General features: G+C 40.8%; 3 protein-coding genes and 1 pseudogene across 3 annotated transcripts; 1 reads left to right on the top strand and 3 right to left on the bottom strand.

Annotated features, from left to right (window-relative positions):
* Nucleotides 1-1,118: 1,118 nt before the first annotated feature.
* On the bottom strand, nucleotides 1,119-1,930 carry LOC121977466 (ethylene-responsive transcription factor ERF026-like). Its single transcript, XM_042530026.1, has one exon. The coding sequence runs from the start codon at nucleotides 1,827-1,829 to the stop codon at nucleotides 1,260-1,262; it is 570 nt and encodes a 189-aa protein (XP_042385960.1). The 5' UTR covers nucleotides 1,830-1,930; the 3' UTR covers nucleotides 1,119-1,259.
* Nucleotides 1,931-7,156: 5,226 nt separating this feature from the next.
* Nucleotides 7,157-8,074, bottom strand: LOC121978174. The gene has a single exon (XM_042530551.1). The coding sequence runs from the start codon at nucleotides 8,072-8,074 to the stop codon at nucleotides 7,157-7,159; it is 918 nt and encodes a 305-aa protein (XP_042386485.1).
* Nucleotides 8,075-17,884: 9,810 nt separating this feature from the next.
* On the bottom strand, nucleotides 17,885-18,973 carry LOC121978173. The gene is made up of 2 exons (XM_042530549.1): nucleotides 18,629-18,973; nucleotides 17,885-18,574 (listed from the first exon to the last, which is right to left on the bottom strand). Exons 1-2 carry the CDS (start codon nucleotides 18,971-18,973, stop codon nucleotides 17,885-17,887), a joined length of 1,035 nt encoding a protein of 344 aa, XP_042386483.1.
* A 703-nt stretch (nucleotides 18,974-19,676) lies between these two features.
* LOC121978871 lies at nucleotides 19,677-19,748 on the top strand (annotated as a pseudogene).
* Nucleotides 19,749-23,160: the final 3,412 nt, after the last annotated feature.

Raw genomic sequence — 23,160 nt, 5'->3', positions numbered from 1 at the left:
ATACAATCCTCAAACTAGAAGAGAGAAAGAGAAAGGATGCTTATCTAACGACGACGAGTGATCTTCGGATCCAATCCTTTGCTTCTGGAGTTGATGTGGTGATGAAGGATCGCTGGACAGAGGTTTGGGACGGCGTGGAACGGCACCAAGGCAATTCTCCCTTTGACGGCTCGCTCACCCTCGAGGAGAAGGGTTATAACCCTTTATATAGGCTAGGGCACGGCCGTGTAGATGTAGCACGGTTGTGCCTTCTTTTGCCTCTAGCCGCGTTGCACGATTGTGCCAATTGGCACGACCGTGTGGATCTGGGGCATTGCTCCTGGGACACGGCCATGCAAGATTGCATGACTGTGCATGGCCTGACTGTTGGTCGTGGGGGGCACGGGCGTACAAGTTTGCACGGTAATGCACGGATCATCTCTGTTTAGTCGCACGACCATGCAAGAGTTGCACGGTCGTGCATTGTTCTTCCTATGTTTGGCCACACAACCGTGCGAGGTTGCACGGTCATGTTCTCTGTCTCGTTCCGGTACATCGATAATCGCTGTTTTTTTTTTTTGCTTCAAAAGTTGTCCCTGCTAACACAAAACCAAACAAAGAGAAGATCTCTGAACAAAAGAGTATTCATGATGAGTATATGATAAAAAAGATGATCATGCAAAAAATATATACATATAAAGCAAGTAAATGTACATTAAAATATACATAAACGATTATAATATCTACGTACATCATATATATATATATATATATATATATATATATATATATATACTTTAAAAATCTCTTTTTCTATATTAAAGAGGTTTTGGTGTTGTCCCCAGTTTGTATTAAAAGTTTAATTAAATGACTCCGAAAAGTTTAAAATTTCTGAATACGGCAGTTTGTTCTTGTCCGGGCCAATTAATGGAATCACCATCATTCGGATTATGTGTCAAAAGAAGGAGAATCCAAATTGCATTCTCATCCTGTTACGTTGTCCTTTTTCTTCAAAAATATGTCAGAAATAAAATGTTTTATTAGTTTTAGTTATCCTAAGCCACGATTTTTTTAATGCATATTTATATATTTTTATTTATTTAAATCAGTTTGTTTATAAAGTAGAATGTGTATAGTACTTGGCAATATTCATTGGTTTAACTCAAGCAAATATAAAACAGTTGAAATAAAATTTACAGACATTCTAGTTAATTATTTTTAATAAAGTACAATAATACTTAGCATAATTACATTTATACCCGTCCGTAGTCAAAGCTTCCTCATCGGTAGCTCCACAGGCTCTCATCGTCGCGCATCTCCGGCGCGTCGTCAGTCGCTGAGTTCGGATTCAATCTCGGCGGGGACATCATCATCCCCTCCGCCATGTCCACCAGCAGGCCAGGCATGTCGAACATCTCCTCCTCGTCCATGTACCTCTCGCCTGCCACGCCCTCCGGCACCCTCCGCCCAAGGACGGCCGCTGCAGCTTCGGCGGCCGCGGACTGTATTGCCGCAGGCGACAAAGAAGTTGGCGCGGGGCGTGCCGATATCTCGTCGGGGAAATTGAGCACCGCATCAGCTCCGCGCAGCGCGTGCGCTGCCACATCATACGCCACCGCCGCCATCTCCGCTGTCGGGAACGTTCCCAGCCAGATGCGGCTGGACTTCCCCGGCTCCCGTATCTCCGAAACCCACTTCCCGTTCCTCTGCCGGACGCCACGGTAACTCCGGAGGATGCCCATATTGCGCGTAGTCGTCGCATTGGCCGATGTCGGCTGCCGTTGTAATCGTACTCTCGGTGGGGACGACGACACGAAGGAATGCGGCACGTGCAGATAGTGATCGTCCATTAGATTTAGTTATGTGGTGGCAGGACTGGACTCATATTTTATGGAAGGTATTGCTCATTGCTGAATTCGTAAATGGACCCTTATAATATTGATAGTGGAAAGAGGAGAGGGGATTTAAAGGACGGTAAGAAGAAGGTTAAGCGTGGTGACATCTAGGGGAATGAGTGCAGTAAGAGCTGGAGACGCGTAGTGCGGCGAGCGATCATCTGCTTGCAATGAGCTGGTACTTTCCTCTCCTGAGAACGACAGCGGCTGATTTTAGTATATTAAGTTACCGGCACGTGCTCAGAGAGTTATCAGTTGCAGCTGCAGCTTCTCTGGTGGATGGAATGGCATTATGTCAACGTCATTTGCCTGGTGGGAAGGGGGTACGAAGGATCTTCCTTTGACTTTCTTGCTTGCCTGCCCTCTCTACTGCACAAGAATATATCTAATTTACGTTTGTGTACGTCCTCTTCTCTCTCTCCCTCTTTGATATCTTCTCTCTCCCTCTTTGTGACAGCATCGTACTCTTCTCATATGCCCTCATGGTTTAACAGAGTTGACACTATTTATTTTAATAAATTTTAAAATTAATTTCTAACTGATGTAAAATATATAATCTTTCATTAAAATAAAATATTATATGATTTATCTATGTGAATCTGATTATGGGGCCATATCATCCTTTTTGCTCAAATCACATCCAAATCTTCATAAGTGGTATGTAACGATCAGACTTCTCGTTTTTATTTTATATATATATATATATATATATATAAGTATAATAATTAAAATATTCAATTGTACACAACTAAGTCTAGAAAGTCATAATACAAAACCTAAACTGAAAATCAATCCAACCCAACCTTCAACACAACTTCTCCACTTGATCACACAATCTCAATTTGATAAAAAGAAAATAGAAAAAGGAAAAAAAAAAAAAAGAACTAACCAGAAGTAATAGTAGCATTAGTAATTCAAAACCTCATAGTTGGTCATAAAAATTCACTTAAAGACCTTTTTTCTTGGAATCAAAGAGATATTAAATGAATTCAAGGATATAAACTAGTAATGAATTACCCAATGAACTGATCTATATATGCACATATCTAATACTCCATATTGATCTGATATAGAGTCACAATTACCCAACCTACCATATTATCATCCGAATCTCTTAGAGCGTGTTGAATTGAATAGGCAAGTAGAAGAATTCTTACAAAAAAACAAACAAAGATTTATTAGAAAACATGAGTCCAAGAGTCGTCCCCGCCTTATGAGTCCCAAAAAAGGATAACTCTTGGAGAATATCCATAGATTGTTATGTCACCAATAAGATCACAATTAAGTATAGGTTTCTCATACCAATTGATTTGATGACATGTTTGACTTTGATGGCAAGTGCCAGTTGATTTCCAAGATTAACTTGTGTAATGAGTATTATCAAATTAGAATCTGGACGGACAATGAATGAAAAAACTATCTTTAAGACACAAGATAAATTATATGAGTGATCAGTCATACCCTTTGAACTTTTAAATTCCCCCTAGTACTTTTAGGAAGCTAATGAATCAAGTACTAAAATGTTTCATAGGAAAATTTCTGGTGGTCTATTTTGATGAAATTATGATTTATAGCATGACACGCGATGACTACATGAAGCATATTAGCCTCGAGGAAAACTATTTGTCAATTTGAAAAAGTATTCTTTCCCTACAATCTTAGGTTCTCTTCCTTGGGTTTATCATTGATGCAAAATGCATTTCAACGAATTCAAAAAGAGTAGGATAATCGAGGAATGACCAAGCTGCAAACCCTTCAAGAGGCTCGAAGCTTTAATGGTTTTGTAATCTTCTATCCTTGCTTTATCAAGGACATTAGCACCATTATGGCTCCCATTACAAACTCTTAAAGAAAAAGAGTTTCAAGGAAAGGATGACTAAGGATCCTATCTTAAACATCCTCCCTCTCCAAATCATTTGGGGTAACATGCAACGCGTCAAGAGTAGGTATAAGGGGCACATTAAGCCAACATGATCATCTAATTGTCTTCTTTAGTGAAAAACTCAATGAGACTTGACCATGTTATTCCACCTATGACAAATAATTTTATGTTATTATTCAAACCCTTGAAAAATTGGCGTTATTATATATTACCCCATGAGTTCATCCTCCATTTAGAACAAAAAATACTCAGTTTCATTCAATCTCAATAAAAATTAAATATTAAACATGCTAGGTGTTGGCTTAGAATCGGATAGGATAACACACCCAAAGCACACAACACACAGGAATATATAAGAAAAATAGGACAAATAGAAATTTAACTTATGAAAGAAAACCTTATATCGAGATACTTTCTACACGCCTCTACGACCCTTTAAATACACCACAAATGATAAGAGCAAAGACTACGAGATCCATAAAAATAGGATTGGTTAACGCTAGATCCATAAAAATAGAATCGGCTGAGTAATAAGAAATTATCAAGAAAATTAAAAAAAAACAACTAACGACATGGGGACTTAACCTTATAATGTCTGGATTATTTTCTCACAGTACTCCCCCTAATCCTGACATAGTTGTAAATCACGGACGGCGAGTAGTTGTCGCATGGCAGCTAACTTCACTCCTGGCAATACTTTAGTTAACGTATCGGCTCGTTGTTCTCCGGTATTAACGAACTCAACCACAATCTGCCCCCTTTCAATACATTCTCTGATAAAATGAAACCTTGTATCTATATGCTTGCTTTCAAACCTTTCAATGCATGATTGTAGGCCTCTCCATATATCTGCTCGCCATTCCGACAAAATATGACAGGTCTGACATTGTGTGTAGCAAATATCTCAGACAACCAATAATGTGTTTGTACTCCGTGGCATCAACTGGAGTCCCTTCCAAGTCCTTATGCAACTGTGTCTTGAGTTCCATTGGATGCTTTGTGGCATTGCAGTCTGTCATCTTGAACTGAGATAGAATTTTCTTGGTATAAGCTGATTGTCTAAGTAAAATTTAGCTCTTCTGTTGCTCCACTTCAATTCCTAAGTAGTAGGAGAGAAGACTCAAATCACTCATATCAAATTCTGTCATCATTTGTTGTTTGAACTTGTTGATTTTCTCTATGCTACTTCCTATCACAATGAGATCGTCGATATACACTCCAACAAGTATACTTGTTTCTCCTTCACCTCTTGTATATACTGCATGTTCTTGAGTACAATTTTTGAAGTCAAGCTCTTCCAAACTCCTGTTCAAACGCATGTTCCAAGCTCATGGAGCTTGTCGCAGTCCATAGAGGGCCTTAGACAACCTGTATACCTTATGTTTCTGATTTTGTACTTCAAACCCTTCTGGTTGAGTGACATATATTTCTTCTTCTAACTCTCTGTTAAGAAATGTTGACTTCACATCTAGATAGTGTACCTCCCAGCTTTGATTTACCGCGAGCGCAAGAATGACTTGAATAGTGTCAAGTCTAGCGACAGGCGCAAACACTTCTTCAAAGTCGATGCCTTATCTTTGTACATAGCTTTTAGCCACTAATCTTGCTTTGTCCTTAATGACTTTCCCATCTGAACCTTTCTTCAATTTGAACACCCACTTTAGGCCGATGGCTTGTGGCCTAATGGGAGCTCAGTTAGGTTCCAGGTATTGTTCATCTCAATAGATTTCAGCTCTTTCTCCATTGCTTTGTACCAACAAGCATCGGTTGTAGCTTCTTGATAACATGTCGGCTCTTCAGATATCACCATCATCACCTCACCCTCTTCTTCATTAATGCCAACCACTTCCTTAGTGTTGGCGTAGATATCAACAATGGATCTAAAACGGACCGGTCCTTCATAAGACTCGGGTGAGTTTGTTATCGAAGGCGAGGAAGCTATATGGGTGTTTGATGATGGTGTAGATGGACTTGAAGCTCCTGTCATGGATACCATGGCTACTGCTGGTGTTGTGACTTCTTCTGTTGCGGCCTCAATGTCGGCTGCAACAATCACCTCGTCGGTGCCAAATGCATCCACCACCATAAACTCTGGTACCTTTTCTTCATTGTTGGCACCTGCATTCCATGTCCATTCACAATTTTCTCGAAACATCACATCTCTACTTACTTGTAGCTTGCCATGCCTTGGATCAAATAGACGATGAGCTTTGCAGCCTTCCTCGACACCTAAGTATACCATGGGTGAACCTCTGTTGTCAAGTTTCTTGAGGTGAGGGGATGTATTTTTCACATATGCAACACAACCGAACACTCTCAAGTGGGCGAGATGTGGCTTTCTCCCCATCCAAGCTTCAAATGGCGTGTGCTCTCCTAGTGCCTTAGTTGGGAGACGGTTTAACAAATAGACAGCATGCCTAACCGCCTCTCTCCAGAACCTTGCCGGCATATGTGTACCCTTGAGGAGAGATCTTGCCATGGCCATCACGGTGCAATTACGGCGCTCCACAACACTATTTTGTTGGGGTGTGTAGGGAGCCGTGAGATGTCGCTCGATTCCTTCATTTTCACATAACTGAGTGAACTCCGTGGATAGAAACTCACCGCCCCGATCTGTCCAGAGTGTTTTGATCTTGTATTCAGTCTTATTCTCCGTCAAGAATTTGAACTTCTTGAATGCTCGGAATGCATCATTCTTTGCTGTCAATATAAACACCCACATCCACCTTGTCAAATCATCAATAATTAGAAGAAAGTACTTGTTACTGGCCAGTGTACATGGTGAGATTGACCCGCAAATATCAGCATGGAGAAGTTCCAATGGCTTCTCCGCTCTACATTTTGCTTGGCACGGGAATGGCGACCTTGCATGCTTGGTGCTTGGCGATCACACACACCTCGCAAAGCTTGTCCGGTTGGGGTAATGGAGGCACATCAACCATCAATTTCTTCTCCCCTAAGAGCTTCAAGTCATGGAAATTGGCATGTCTGAGCCTTGTATGCCATAACCAGGTTGGGTCTTCTAGGCTTGCTAGGAGATAGACTTGCTTGAATGTCTTCAAGATTATCTTGTACAAGCGATTTTGTGTTCGCTTTACCAGCATCAAGAGCTTCCCACTCCTATCAATCACCTTTATGGTATCTCTTTCCATGTGCACCTCGTTCCCAGTTTATGTCAATTGACCGAGACTTATGATATTACTACAAAGTTTCAGAATGTAGTATACCTTGTGGAGAGCCTTCCGATCATCGTTCTTGCATTCGAACACAACCGCCCCTTGCCCATGATCTCAATGGTTGATCCATCGCCAAACCTCACCCTCTCGATGATGGTTTCATCTAGTTCTTGAAACTTCTCGCGATGGCCAGTCATGTGGTTGTTGGCACCGTTGTCAAGGTATCAATCGTCTTTATCTCCTTTATTAATGCTGCGGTACATCTCCGGTAGCAACCTATCTTCACTGAGCAGAATGGTATCCTGCTGCTCACGACTAGTGTCAGCCTCCTCGTGGGTCATGGTCATTATCAGTGCTGGCTCTTCATCGGTGGCGCAAGTGAAGTGAGCCTCATCATCACGACGCTTGTTGTAGCATTCGGACGCATAATGTCCCATTTTCTCACAATTGAAACACTTTATACGGCTCTTGTCACCAGTGCCTCTGCCATTGCTGCTAGTGCCTCCTGCACTGTCTTGGCTCAGCGTACCACGGCCACGATCGCACCCCCACCCACGCCATTTTCCATGACTAGGGCTGCTGGACCCACGCCCCTTGCCTCCTAACGAAGTGCCCACGTTGCTCCCCTTCTGTCGCATTTGCCATGTGGCATGAGTAAGTTGGAGGTCACCTTCAGTGTCGTTGGTGTTGCCGCGTAAACGTAGTGTTCGTTCCTCGTACGCTTTCAATCGCCCAATAGTCTCCTCAAATGGTATCGTCTCAAGATCGTGAAACTGCTCAATACCGGCAACAATAGGGAACAACTTATCAGGGACAGAATCAAGCAACTTCTTTACCAAAGAGGAATCTTCAAGCGTGGCACCAAGAGTGGAGAACTTGCTGCTCATGGCGCTGAGTTTGCCAACAAACTCATCAATCGTCTCGGTCTCCTTCATCCGGAGGACGTCAAACTCGCTCTTCAATGTTTGTACGCGTGCCTTCTTCACCCGATCACTACCAAGGTATCTCGTTTTGAGGCTATCCCAGACTTCCTTCACCGTCTTCTTTTTTGCAATCTGGAGAAGGATGTTTTCGGGGATACATTGCAAGATGTATGCACGCCCCTTTTTGTCCTTCTTTGTATCTACTTGGGCTCCTTTCATTGGCTCCACCGCCTCCCAGACTCCCTAGGTATCATGAATCGCCTCTGTCTTTATTGCCCACACAGTGTAATTGTGAGGGCTTAGCATCAGATAGGGAAATTGCACTCCGTCGTTCTCCTTCGCAGCAACTTGTGGGATGTCAAACATTTTTGTGGAATCGTGGATTCTTAGGTGTTTTATACTGCCAAAGCTCTGATATCAGATGTTGGCTTAGAATTGGATAGGATAACACACCCAAAGCACACAGCACACAGGAATATATAAGAAGAATAGGACAAATATAAATTTAACTTATGAAAGAAAACTTTACATCAAGATACCTTCTACACGCCTTTACGATCCTTTAAATACACCACAAATGATAAGAGCAAAGACTACGAGATCCATAAAAATAGGATCGACTAACACTAGATCCATAAAAATAGGATCGACTGAGTAATAAGAAATTATCAAGAAAAAAAAAACAACTAACGACGTGGGGACTTAACCTTATCATGTCTGGATTATTTTCTCACACTAGTTGGGTCGAGTTCCTCCAAAGTACACTATTATTCTAAACCATCATTCTTGTATAGATAACAAACCAGCAGATGCATACCATGAACATAGTAGGATTTGATTGCTTCAAAGATGAATCTACTACTTGTCTTGATCGGCGATGAAGAATGGAGAAGAAGAGTTACTGTTTGAATCTCACTAAAGCCTTTATATCTCACAATCTAGGGCTCCCAATCAATTGGCCTTACCCCCAATTGATTGTCACGTCAGAGCCAAGCAAATCCAGTCATCAAACCTCGCAACAGTCTTCTTCCAATCGATTAGTCAATTGATTTTGGGGCTTGAATCAATTAGCCAATCGATCCAGCCTCTCTCTTTGTCATGATTTTCTCCTCCCAATCAATCACATGATCGATTGGGAAACCACTGTCTGTCACTAAGAAATGTGCCCAATTGATCACCTGATTGATTGGCGTAACCCAATTAATCAGCTGATTGATTGGACCACCTTCTGTTTGCTCTTAACAATCTTCCAATCAATCACCTGATCGATTGGGTTTCAACTGAATTGATTACTCGATTGATTCATCACGCCTCTTCGCGATAACACTCCCAATAGATCTACTGATCGATTGAGACTTGGGACAATCATTACCTAATCAATTGCTCTAACCTTAACTCACTCAATTGTGTCTAGGGTTCCCTTACCTAACCTTCGGTCAACTGTGACCTATTAGGACTTCTCCATTAAATGTCCGATCAACTTTTTGATCTACTTGGACTTAGCCAACTTCTTGTTGGAGTTTCGATTGCTAAGTGTGATCCTTTTTGATCCACTTAGATTTTCCTCTTGCCTAACCACAGCTAGAGTTTTTCTTTGCCAAAGTGTAATCCTCCTTGATCCACTTGGACTTGTTTACATAATCGCAATTAAAACTTTCCATGCCAACGTGTTGTTCTCCTTGACCCGCTTGGACTTTCCTTTACCTAATTCTCGAGTTAGGACTTTACCTTTGTCTAACCTTAGTTAGGACTTTACGATTGCTTAACCCCTAGTTGGGACTTTACCATTCTAGTACCGGTCCTTCATGGTATACTTGACTTCTCTCACATATGTCCCACAATATATTATCCAAACATGTTGTCCATAACATATTATCTAAACATTGAAGCTCAAGCTCAACTCTGCTCAAACTTAGTTAAACTGGTCAACCTTGACCCGGGGATAATTGCACTAGCAATCTCTCAACAATCTCTTCCTTTTTTTATGTTTGACAATATGTCTAAATTAGGCTAACTCATATTAGCCCAACTCCAACTTCATCCCATGCTTGAAGCATGAATGTGGATTTCTAACTAAAATCCTACATTTGCCCTCCTTTAACACACATAAAAAATCTTCCCCTTAAGAGTCAACTTTTTCAAAAGAACGCAATGAAAATGACATACCTTTCATTGTATCCTATGCTCACCCTTGAGCATATATCGTATACTCACCCTAGAGCATACATTGATTACAATGAAGATTTCCAATCCTCCATTGTCTCCATTACTCAACCTTGAATATTCATAGTAATAAAGGTTTTCAACCTTCCATTGTTTCCTTATCCCAAAAAGAAATTTAAATCATGTCTTTCAAGGAAGAACTCCCCCTCAAAACATGCACCAAACTTTTATCATTTTACCAACAATGACTTGAAATTCCTAAACTTTTAGGAAGCTCAAAATTAAAATTTTGAGGTTCAAAATTTAACTTTGAAGATAAACCTTCTCCTAAACTCTAAGTTTGTCTTCTTTAACAATTCCTTTCTTATTTTCATCAATAAAACAACCCTTAGATACTTATAAATATATTTCTTAATGTTAGAGATGGTTAACATGACTAAACATGCCTTAATGGACTAAAATTAAATCATTTAAATCAAAATCAGACTTCCTAGTCGATTAATTTTAACTACCAATCGATTCAGGCATCTCTTAATCGATTGAAGTTAGGTTTCAATTGATTAAAACCATCATCAATAGATTGGATGATTGATTCAGTGAGCCTCTGTGCTCGTGAAAATAGCCTTAATTGATCACCTGATCAATTAAAGTCTAGGCCAATCAATCACTTGATTGATTCTATGAGCATTTGTGCTCATGGAAATGCCCTTTAATCGATTAACCAATCGATTCATGCCTATGAATCAATTGCTTGATCGATTGAGATTTTTGAATATTTTGATTTTGAATTCAGACCAAATTTCAGAAATCCCTAAATAATTCTACGATTATCAAAAAATCATAAAATTTTACAAAGACTTTTTTTAAAGATTGACAGAAAATTAGAAATGATTGAAAAACTTCAATGCTTCACTCTATTTTGTGTTCAATTAATCAATGATGATTCCAATCAGAATATAGACTTCACCAAGGTTTTTTAAAATGATTTTGAAATTATTTTCAAAATAAATTTCTAACCATATTCTTTGGGCTAAATACACATGACTTGTATACTTACTTTCCCAATGACTGGACTTCACATAATCTAGTATTTTAATGAAGCTAAAACTTTAAAAGGATACACTAAATCAACATCTTAAGTTTTGTTCATCTTCCTAACATCTCACTTGTATCTAGTATGTCTCAAAAACACATACAAATCACTCAATAGTTCTTACGAGATATACAATAGGTTTTTTCTAAAACTAAGGGATCATGTATATCTATCTAGGCATTTAAACTTTGATCATCTAACCTAGGATGTCAAGTGATGTCATTGTCCTTAATTACAAGAAAATTTGAAATAATGCATAAAATTTAGCATGACATATAGCAAATGTATATTTTTTAAAATAAAAACTATCATGAATAATGATGTATGAATGACATGATATATGACATTTTTAATGACATATATGAATGTTATATATGATGTCATGGCATATGATGGGCACATAATCATGGCAATTTTATCATAAATGAAATACCTAGATTATCTATCTAAATATCATTAACTGATCACTAAATTTAAAAATAATCCTTAGTTTCCCTATACCCAAAGAAATTGCCAAAATCCCAACATGACAATTTTTTGACTTCTAACCTAATTGTGCCAATTTAATTAGCTTCAAATCTTTAAATTTTGGCATATTTTACTCTTCTAAAGAGTAAACATTAATTCTTCATTTTCAAGGTGTGGCAATACCTTGAAAATATCCTAAAATGTCAACTTCACTAAGGTTGGATTCATTATCCTTCCAATTAGAGGTAACAATCTCTAAAACCATCTAGGGTGTAGAGAACACACTCTTAGGAACCCAAAACCTATTGGTGCTCCTTAGGTGTTCTAGGTATTCACTAGAGATAACTTCCCTTGATTCCTTCTTGATCACCTTCCTAGGTTTCTTAAAAGGATTAGTCGCACTAGTCTCCTCACGGTCAACTCTAGAGATAACCTCCCTTGTGACCTTCTTAATGACTTTCCTAGACTTAGGGTTAGTTCCATAGCTATATGGAACTTTATGGTATAAGGGTACATTCTCCTTAGCTTTTGATTTGTATCCCAAACCTCTCTTGCCATTGAATAACTCTTGCCTATCTATCCCTAGATTTTTCTTCTTATGCCCTTGGACACTAATTGTCATTTTCTTAAGGATCTTCTCTACTTTATCAAGCTTTGACCTCAAGACTTAATTTTTCTCCTTAAATCCTTAAATTTAGATTTTTTTTTAATTTCCTTGGCCATTTTTATTTTTAGGCATATACACAAAATCCTTAGAGCTCTTGCCTAAATTATTATCTACCTTCCTAACGTTAGATGAGGTAGTCCTAGCATGAAACGATTTATAATTTACCCTACGATTTTTATGCTTTCTATTTTCATGATAAATAGCATTAAAATGATAAATTTTAGATCTAGCATGCTCTTTATCATGACACAAAGAAATACAATTAACTAATGGTACCTTAATATTATTCTTGGAAGCTCCCCCTTGACTTGAGCTTCCTCCTTTCTTCTTGGTCGGATCCCTACTCCTTGAGCATTAGTTCTGGTTATTAGGGAATGCTCGATGTGGTGCATGCTAAAATACATTTCATAAACATGTGCAGCAAAAATAAAAAAATAATAATTCCTAATTATTACATCACACACACCACACACATGCAAGAATACAATATAGCTAGACATGATCGCATAATTAAAATTTTATAGAAAATAAGTTTATGTTAGTCATACCTGACTGTTCATGATTGAACCTTGTAGATAGCGTTTGCTAGTCTCTCAAGGCAAGACTCCTTCAGAATCAACGAGCAAACGATTGATTAATGAGGAGTGGAAATGGAATCAACCAAGTAACACTCGAAAGCCTCGCCTCTGTTCATATCCAATCTGAGTTATTGTTACGAACCGCAAGTGCACGGATTCGTCGTCAGTAATAAAAATATCGATCCCACAGGGACTGGTTATAATCACTTACAATTGTTCACTAAGGGTTAGCTAGACTACCAATGGTTATGAATAATCTAGGGAAGAAAGGTCGAGAAGAAGAATCGAGAGCTGGTGAGTCAAAGTGTTCACTTGGTTATGAGGAGTTCTAGGAGCTCGGTTTCGTTGTGGTGGTGTTGATGTGTCACGTTTTATCCTACACTCGCTATCCTTTATCATGCAATTGCCTGAAGCTAAAGCGGCTATTCTTAAATACCAGAATAAAGAAGGACCCTAAGAAGTCCTGTTGCGGTTTACCCCTGTCACTAGGGCACCTCGGCAAATCTTGAGGACACAACTCTAATTGGTAAGTTAAGAATAGTAGTTAAGAGCTAAGTTTGGTCTCTCACTTCCTTGAGGAGAATTTGTCTCTCCTTTCAAGAAAGTATCCTAGATGTCCGTGAACAAGTTACCCCTGTCAGTAGGGCCCCTTGGGTGTACGATCTAGGGATAATCCCTCTACGAGGTTAGCAAGTTCTACACAATCAAGCAACATGCAATTGAGACAAAGCATAAAAGATCGTCCAAGGAGTATAAGCATAATACGAGTTTTACATCAAACCGAACCACAACTACTCCCTAATCCTAAAATAAAGGATCTACTCCATAAGTGTCGGAGAAATACCCAAAGACATAATGTAGATAAACATACAATTTTCAGACATGGAGAAAGAAAGAAGGAATATGCTTATCCAATGACGACGAGTGGCCTTTTGATCCAATCCTCAACTTCTGGAGTCGATATGGTGGTGGAAGATCGCTAGACGGAGGTCCAAGACGGTGTGGGATGGCTTCAAGATGTTTCTCCAACTAACGGTCTGCTCCCCCGCCCTCTCCCCTTAAGAAAAAGGGTTAAAACCCTTATATAGACTAGGGTTCGGCTGCGGCGACACGGCCGTGCCAAGATGGTACGACCGTGTTCATTCTCCTCTCTGGCGGCGCTGCACGGTCGTGCCAATTAGCATGGTCGTGTGGTGTCTGGCCTCGGTCCATGGGGCACGGCCGTGCAAGGATGCACGGTCGTGTACTTCTTGGTCTTGGTATGGGGTGGCACGACCGTGCAAAGATGCACGATTGTGTGCTGATCCGCCTTAGTCTTGGCCACATGGCCATGCAAGGATTGCATGGTCGTGCACTGCTCCCCTTCTGTCCGGTCACACGATCATGCAAGGGTGCATGACCGTGTTCTTTGGCTTGTCTTGGTGCGTTGATAATCGTCGTTTTTGCTCCCAAAGATGTCCCTGTCAACATAAAACCAAACAAAGAGCAGATATCTGAACAAAAGAGTATATATAATGAATACAAGATCAAAGAGGCAATCATGCAATGAATATATATGCATAAAGTACGTGAATGTGCGCTAAAACATGCGTAACTTATCATAATATTTGCACACATCACACCCCCGGACTTGATCCTTTTCTTGTTCTCAAGCAAAACACTACAAACTATGTTCCTGAGTTTTTGTAGTGTTTCATAATCCCTAGTGCATTCGCCTAACTTTATCAACTAGTTTCATTGATAAGCATGACTGTGGAGTAACTTAAGTATGGCCTACGCATAAGTCCTTTGTGCTCGGTGCAGTAAGTAGCTCAAACTCTTCAAGTTTCAATTCTTTGTTCTAGTTAATCATCATACAATTGAGTTCCTAATGTTCCCGGTGATAGGTACTTACCTGCCACACACTTGGTTCATTTTCCTTAATTTACACAAGGTCTGAAAGGGTACTTCTCGGAATCAAGAGAAACATAACATTCATTTCTCCAGTAACCTAACTCGGTCTCAAAGGGGTGAATTTTTAGTTTCCACTCACGATAACTGTTTTTTATCCCTTATTTTATTTTTTTTTCCATTTTTTTGGGTGCTGTAGAGGTGTAGCACTTATTACACATGCGATGCATATGTTGGGATTTGGATTTTTCCAAATAAGCTTCCATGATCCGAGGTTATCTAGTAACCAAAATGTAAGTAAAGAATCACCATGGGAACAAAAGTACTAAACAATTTGGATGAATCATAACTATTATAAAAGTATATTTACCATTCAAGCTTAAGTACTTAAGTATAGTGAAAATAAGGTCTTTAAGGTTAGGCCAAAACTTATACCCAACTCCGTACAATACTTAGCTTATTTCATGCTACTAAAGATAGAGAAAGAAGATACACCAAACATACTAACACCATCTGAAAACTCATGAACTAAGAAAATGCTAGCTATTTTGCTATCGGTCAAGTAGCAGAAAAAGTAGACAGTTGATGTTCTCAAATATGCCACAAAATTAAAGATAGGAAAGAAAAATGCAAATGAGGTGCAAGTAGAAACAAATAAAATGCAAATAAATAAAATAAGACTAAATAAAATAAGGCAAATAAACTATGCAAAAGCAGGTAAAATATGCAAAAACAAAAGAAAGACTCGACTCGACTCAGGTTGTGTAATAACACCCCCCCCCCAGACTTAGACTTTTCATCATCCCAATGAAATCAATATGGTGGCAGGGTGGGGGATAAGGAGGTCCTCGATGTGTGTCCTAGGGAAATCTAGGCATACCAGGAAGATGGCCAAGGTGTTGATGATATTGATATAGGGCATCTACTTGTTGTCTAGTGATATCCATATCATCCATAAAATTTCTCATCCTTTCCTGGTCAACATCATAATCCTGAACGAACCCCATCACCTGACTATAGAAGTCCCTAGTGAACTGAAAATCATCCTGTACCTCCCTAAACTGGTCGTCAGATAACTTGAAGCGACCCTCCAACAATCATTGTTGGGTATTTTGCTTCTCATGAAGGAAGTCTAAAGAGATACGGAAATCATAAAAATCAAACCTAGAGGATCCCGTGCCATAAGCAAAAGAGTGTCTAGGAGGTTCCGGATATCCAGAAGGTTGCGGGAATCCTGATGACGAGGGCTCTTGGTGGTACTCGGGTTCTTCTACAATGGACGGTACAGTCTCGAGGTGTAAATCAGTAATTACCCAATTCGCGGGGTCGCGAACTGAAGTGCGCTCGGGGCAAGGAAGGGGTAATAGAAAACCATTGGTTCTAGGGAAAGCAAACTCATTTTCATCCCGACAAATCATCTTCATAGCAAGACAAGAATCGATGTCGATCTTGTCATTACCATGAATCACCTCTAATCCATCAAGTGCACAACCTAAATTGAATGCTACTTGAGTGATTAATCCTCCAAACACTATCATCCCCGAAGATACCTTAGCTGCCTTCCACAAAGTTTGCAAGAAATGAAACCCCGAATCAAAATCAACTTTATTTAACATCGCCCAAAGAGCATAGAGTTCTATCTTCTTAACCACCCCCATCGCTCTCTCCTCAACCAAAGATCGTTTTACTCATCACTCTGTGAAGGTATCTAAAGGTCGGGTTTTGCATCCGGGATGCTTTGGCTCTAGAGGGTTCATAAGGGTCTTGTGATCCGGTAATCGACATCTAAAATTCGTTCCACTTAATACCACCATCAAATCCACACGAACCACCAGTAGGTAACCCAAAACAATCATTAAAATCACTAAAGGTCCACCGAACTTCTTTATTCATCATTCTAAAAGTTATAACCCCTGGGTAGTCATCCTCAGAAGGGAATTTAACATCTATCGAGCTCAAAAATTCAAGAACTAGGCGGGGGTAAGTTGGTGCATGGGCATACATTATATCGTTCCAATCTAAAGCACTAATCATCCAATCTATGTCATCCCTAATTCCTAGCACATCCATAGTAGTGGGATCCATATATTTAGTGTATAAGATTTTCTAGCGACAAGAATATCATATCTAGCTTTTTGCTCATGATTTCTAAAAATAATATTGAACTCATTTTCGTTACCTTCGTCGCGTGCCACCCGCTTTCCTTTTCCCTTCGATAATGAAGCCTTACCCTTGCCTTTGTCGCCTCCCGGTGCGTCTCCTTCGCCAGATCCATCGCTTCCTCGATGAAGTCTCTTCAAGATCTGTGACATGGTGAAAGGCTTTGAGGAGTTTCTTATGGAAATGGGTCTTGAGGATGGAGATAGTGAGGAGAAGGAGGGAAAATAGGGAAGTTTCTTCTCTCTTTTCGGATTTGTGGCTTGAGGAAGTTTTAGATCTAGATGTAGATCTAAGCAAAAGTGAGCTCTAGAGGTGGGAAATCAAGGGTTGATGAGGTGTAGTAGAGAGGAGAAGGCTTTTGAGAGAGAGGGAGATGGGAATAGGGTTTCTTGGAAGGGGAGGCGGCGCACACGGGCAGGGGCACTGTCATGTCTTATAGACACGGCCGGGTCAAACGGGATGCTGCATGGCCGTGCTGATTGGCACGACCTCCTTCTTTCTCCCCTCTGCCGAAGTGGCATGGCATTGCCGATTTGCACGGCCCCGGTCTTTTTCTCCTCTGTATGAGTCACACGGTCGTGCCAGTTGGCATGGCCTGGGCCTTCTTCCTCTCTGCCAGGGTTGCATGGCCATGCCAATTGGCACGGCCTGTGCCTCTTTCTTCTCTGCACAAGCCACACGGTCGTGCAGAGTTGCACGACCCTTGGCTTTAGTCTCCACATTGGCTCCACAGCCATGTGAGGTCACACGACCGGCTCCCTTAAGCTCATAGTGGTTCGCTCTTCGTTATTTCAGCTCCCCCATCGCCTCCCACCCATGAAAACGCTCATGGCTAGCTCGTGGAGGCTATACACATCCTGAAAATGAAATACCCAAAATGAAATACTAGACCATAACTCACTAGGGAAATAGAAAGACAAAAAGGAATGATGAACTAAAATGAAAGAAAAACCCTTGGGTTGCCTCGCAAGAAGCGCTTATTTTAGGTCTTTAGCTCGACCCCGTTTCAGTTAATGCGGACTAAACCCGTAGAAGGACGACTCTCCTCCTAGGGTTAATGCTCTAGCCTGCGCCTTCAGTTTCGCTTGTGCAGGACAAATGTATTTCTTGTTGCTCGCTGGAGGAGAACTCTCATGGAAATTGCACTCCTCGACTTTGTGCATATTGATCTTGCGAGAATTTTCCTGAGAAGAGGGGTTGCAGATGGAGGAATTTGATAAATCAAACTTTATCTTTTCTTTGCCGATCTCCAAGGATAACCTGTGACTTTTTACATCGATGATGGCTCCAGCTGTGGCAAGGAATGATCTTCCAAGGATAATCAGGATCTTAGGGTCTTTCTCCATATCCAAGATAATGAAATATGTGGGAATTATACATCCACCCACTTCAACTGGTATATCTTCCACTATCCCCATTGGGTATCTGCATGAATGGTCAGCTAATTGCAGTGCCATAGTGGTCAATTTAATATTCTGGAGGCCCATCTTCTTGTATAAAGTGTATGAAAGTAGGCTAACGCTGGCCCCCAAGTTGCAGAAAGCTCTCGGTATGAGTTCGGAACCAATTTTGCACGGTATGGAGAAGCTTCTTGGATCCTGAAGCTTTAGTGGAGAATTCACCATAAGGAGAGCGCTGCAATTCTCTGTTAATGCTATAGTCTCAAAGTCGCCCTTCTGCCTTCTGTTAGATAATATCCCCTTTAAAAATGTTACGAACTTCGACATTTAGTGTAGTGCATCCATCAGTGGTACTTCTATGCATATTTCTTTAATCTTCTTCAGGAAGCGATTAAACTCTTTATCTTTCTGGGATGCTATAAGCTTCTGAGGAAAAGGGATCGTCTGATTCTGTGGGGTAGCTTGAAAAGTTTCTTCAATCTTTTTAGTAGCCTCTTCTCTATCCCTGTTTTGATTCTGATTGGGCAATAGGAGAGAGGGCTCCTTTTGAGTAATGATTTGAGGGTCTCTCACAGTACGTCCGCTCCTCAGCTCAATGCAGTTGCAATGTTCCACTGGATTTAAGTCTGGCTTCTCTGGGAATGTACCCTGTGCTCTTGAGACGGACTGAGCTATCTGAGCTATCTGGTTGTCATACATCTTCTGGTGTTTTTCAGAGTTTTCGAGCCTCTGAGTCAGTTATCTGATCTCGTTCCTCATCTCCTTTTGCTCTGAGAGAGCTTCCTCAAGCATCTTTTCAATCTTGGACAGTTGTGAAGGTTGCTGTTGTTGATAGGTTTGTTATCCAGATTGGTGGCTCTGTTGCCCAGGCTGATAATTCTGATATGATGGTCCTTGATATTGATTATTCCGGTATGAGAAATTGGGGTGATTCCTCCACCCAGGGTTGTATGTATTGGAGTATGGATTATTTTGCCTCTGATTGTAGCTGGTTATTACATCACATTGCTCAAGTTGGTTCATCTGTGCCTGTATCGGCCCAAAGGGGCAGGTGTCTTGAGCGTGATCCGTACTTCCACAGGTGTCGCAGATGCATGCTATTGCATTAGCTATGTTGCCTCCCATGGCATCAAATTTCTTGGTCAGAGCATCCAGCTTTGCAGACATGAGTGTAACTGCATCTACGTCTAATTTCCCTGACGCTTTAATTGGATTCCCCGTAAAAGAGCCACTGGATCTTTCAAATGCCCATTGATGCTGGTTCTGCGCCACATTCTCTAAGATCTCTTCAGCTTCATCGATGCTTTTGTTCATCAGTGCTCCTCCTGCTGCAGAATCAAGAGATACCTTCGTGTGATAATTTATCCCATTGTAGAAGGTATGCAGAACCAACCATTTTTCAAGGCCATGATGGGGGCACTATCTTAGCATACTCTTGAATCTGTCCCAAGCTTCAAATAATGATTCTGAGTCTATTTGTTTGAAGCTGGCAATCAGGTTCCTCATGTGAGCAGTTTTGCTAGGTGGGTAGAACTTATCTCGAAACTTCTGCTCCCAGGATGATATGTTGTTCGCTGGAAGGGAGTTCAACCACTATTTGGCTTTGTCTTTCAGGGAAAACCCGAAGAGACGTAGTCTAACTGATTCTGGAGGGACCCCTTTCACCTTCATAGTGTCACAGATCTCGTAGAACAACTCTAGGTGGTGGTTCGGGTCCTCATGTGGTCCTCCTCCGAATTGATTTTGCTGGACCATGTGGATTACTGCGGGCTTGATTTCAAAGTTGTTGGCTTCAATGGGCGGTCGGGTGATGCTGGACCGAACACCTTGTGTATATGGTGTAGCGTAATCTTTCAGCAATTTGTCGGCCATTTCTGAGGATTCTTGTGCTGCTTGGAATGCCTTCTGTAGATTTCTTCTCCTTAGAAAGGTCCTGTCAATCTCTGAATCAAATGGTAGTAGCTTTCCTGGAAAGTTAGCTCTACGCATGCAATAATAAGATATGAAATATGATAGCGGAATAGAAAATACTAAAAGAGAAGAAATGAATGTGGAAAACTAAGAAATGAAAAGAAAGCCTAGTCTAATCCAATATGATTTTGCTAATGTTATAGACGCAATCCCCGGCAACGACGCCAAAAACTTGTTACGAATCGTAAGTGCATGGATTCGTCGTCAATAATAAAAATATCGATCCCACAGGAACTGGTTATAAGCACTAGCAATTGTTCACTAAGGGTTAGCTACACTACCAATGGTTGCGAATAATCCAGGGAAGAAAGGTCGGGAAGAAGAATCGAGAGCTGGTGAGTCGAAGTGTTCATTTGGTTATGAGGAGTTCTAGGAGGTCAGTTTCGTTGTCGTGTTGTTGATGTGTCATGTTTTATCCTACGCTCGCTATCCTTTATCATGCAATTGCCGGAAGCTAAAGCGGCTATTCTTAAATACCAGAATAAAGAAGGACCCTAAGAAGTCTTGTTGCAGTTTACCCCTGTCACTAGGGCACCTCGGTAAATCTTGAGGACACAACTCTAATTGGTAAGTTAAGAATAGTAGTTAAGAACTAAGTTTGGTCTCTCGCTTCCTTGAGGAGAATTTACCTCTCCTTTCAAGGAAGTATCCTAGATGTCCGTGAACGGGTTACCCCTATCACTAGGGCCCCTCGGGTGTACGATCTAGGGATAATCCCTCTATGAGGTTAACAAGTTCTACACAATCAAGCAACATACAATTGAAACAAAGCATAAAAGATCATCCAACGAGTATAAGCATAATTCGAGTTTTACATCAAACCAAACCACAACTACTCCCTAATCCTAGAACAAAGGATCTACTCCATAAGTGTCGGAGAAATACCCAAAGACATAATGTAGATAAACATACAATTTTCAAACATGGAGAAAGAAAGAAGGAATATGCTTATCCAATGACGACGAGTGGCCTTCGGATCTAATCCTCTGCTTCTAGAGTCGATATGGTCATGGAAGATCGCTGGACGGAGGTCCAAGATGGTGTGGGATGGCTTCAAGATGTTTCTCCAACTGACGGCCCACTCCCCCGCTCTCTCCCCTCAAGAAAAAGGGTTAAAACCCTTATATAGACTAGGGTTCGACTGCGACGACACGGCCGTGCCAAGATGGCACGACTGTGTTTATTCTCCTCTCTGGCAGCGCTGCACGGCCGTGCCAATTGGCACGGTCGTGTGGTGTCTGGCCTCGGTCCCTGGGGCACGACCATGCAAGGATGCACGACCGTGTACTTCTTCGTCTCGGTATGGGGTGGCACGGTCGTGCAAAGATGTACGGCCGTGTGTCGATCCGCCTCAGTCTTGGTCGCAAGACCATGTAAGGATTGCTCCTTGCACGGTCATGCACTGCTTCCCTTCTGTCTGGTCACACGGTCATGCAAGGGTGCACGGTCGTGTTCTTCGGCTTGTTCCGGTGCGTTGATAATCGCCGTTTTTGCTCCGAAAGTTGTCCCTGTCAACATAAAATCAAACAAAGAGCATATATCCAAACAAAAGAGTATATATAATGACTACAAGATGAAAGAGGCAATCATGCAACGAATATATATGCATAAAGTACGTGAATGTGCGCTAAAACATGCGTAAATGATCATAATATTTGCGCATATTAATTATTATTGAGACGGCTCCACAAAGCCATGAGTCGTTCATCTCCGATCAGTGCTAGCCAAGCATGAAGAAGAAGCAATCTGAGAGAACTCTCACAGCACGATTTGGAGAGTGGCACAATTGAAATCGTTGACACTGAATTTGTTGGCACTGAAATCATCGGTACCAAATTTGTTAGCACCGAATTCATCGGCGCCAAATTTGTTGGCATCGAATTCATCGGAACCAAATTCGGGGGTTAGAGATGGCTAGCAATAATTCTTGGGTGGCAAGAGCTTGGATGGCGACATAGAGAGAGAAGAGGATGAGAAGAAGCACTAATCAAATTAAAGTTTTCTCTCAAAAATAAAATCACTACTCTCTTTTCATCAGAGGGTATTTATATACTTCTACATGATTTGGGAAGCAAGTCATCTCTAAAACCCAATAAGAAAAGTCAACATGATCCATTACCATTAAGATTAAGTTTGGTTCAAAATGAAATCATCTTGGTTCATAATTAAACCAAACCCTTTTAGTTTATTGTTAAACCAAGTTGTTTCATAACTAAACCAAACCCTTTTTGGTTTATTATCAAACCATAATGAATCTATATCTCCTACAATAATCATAGCTCATCCGCGCTTCTGTTACACCAATCTCTTTCCATAATTATCCTTTATCTTGTCCAACCAGACTTAATCTCTCTCGATCTGAACTAGTTACCTTAACTAGCATTCATGTTTAGCTTTCAACATCCCAATGTTTCCAACCAGTGAGCTTCATGGATTCGTGATCTGAACTAGTTACCTTCACAATTTGTGCTTGTAGAAACTGCTCCGTTCATCCACGAGTCGCTCCTTGCTCTTGCGTACCATAGGGTCGACCTCCTTTGACTTCTCCTTCATCTTGAGAGCCATTTGAGCCATCTTCTTCTCCAATTTAACACACTTGCTCTTGTAGTGCACTTTTTCTCTACACTCAAAATAAATAATATGATCTTTATTTTTAATGCACAAAATTGATATATTGTCACAATTTGTGCTTGTAGAGGTGACATTTTCTTCTTCCTTATTGACTTTAAATGATGATGATGCTTCTTTTTATTTTGACGTCAATGGTCTATGCTCCCCCTCAATCCTTGAGGTGGATGCATCTTCAAATTCCTCCTCAGATGTTGAACATCTCTCAACCTCTAAATTCTCATGCATATGAAACAAAGAGTTTCCCTCTTTGCTTTTGTTGTTACGTTCCGTTGAGGATGAGTCTT

Source organism: Zingiber officinale, chromosome 4B, assembly GCF_018446385.1.
Source record: "Zingiber officinale cultivar Zhangliang chromosome 4B, Zo_v1.1, whole genome shotgun sequence".
Lineage (NCBI taxonomy): Eukaryota > Viridiplantae > Streptophyta > Magnoliopsida > Zingiberales > Zingiberaceae > Zingiber > Zingiber officinale.
This window is presented reverse-complemented; position numbering and strand designations above follow the sequence as displayed.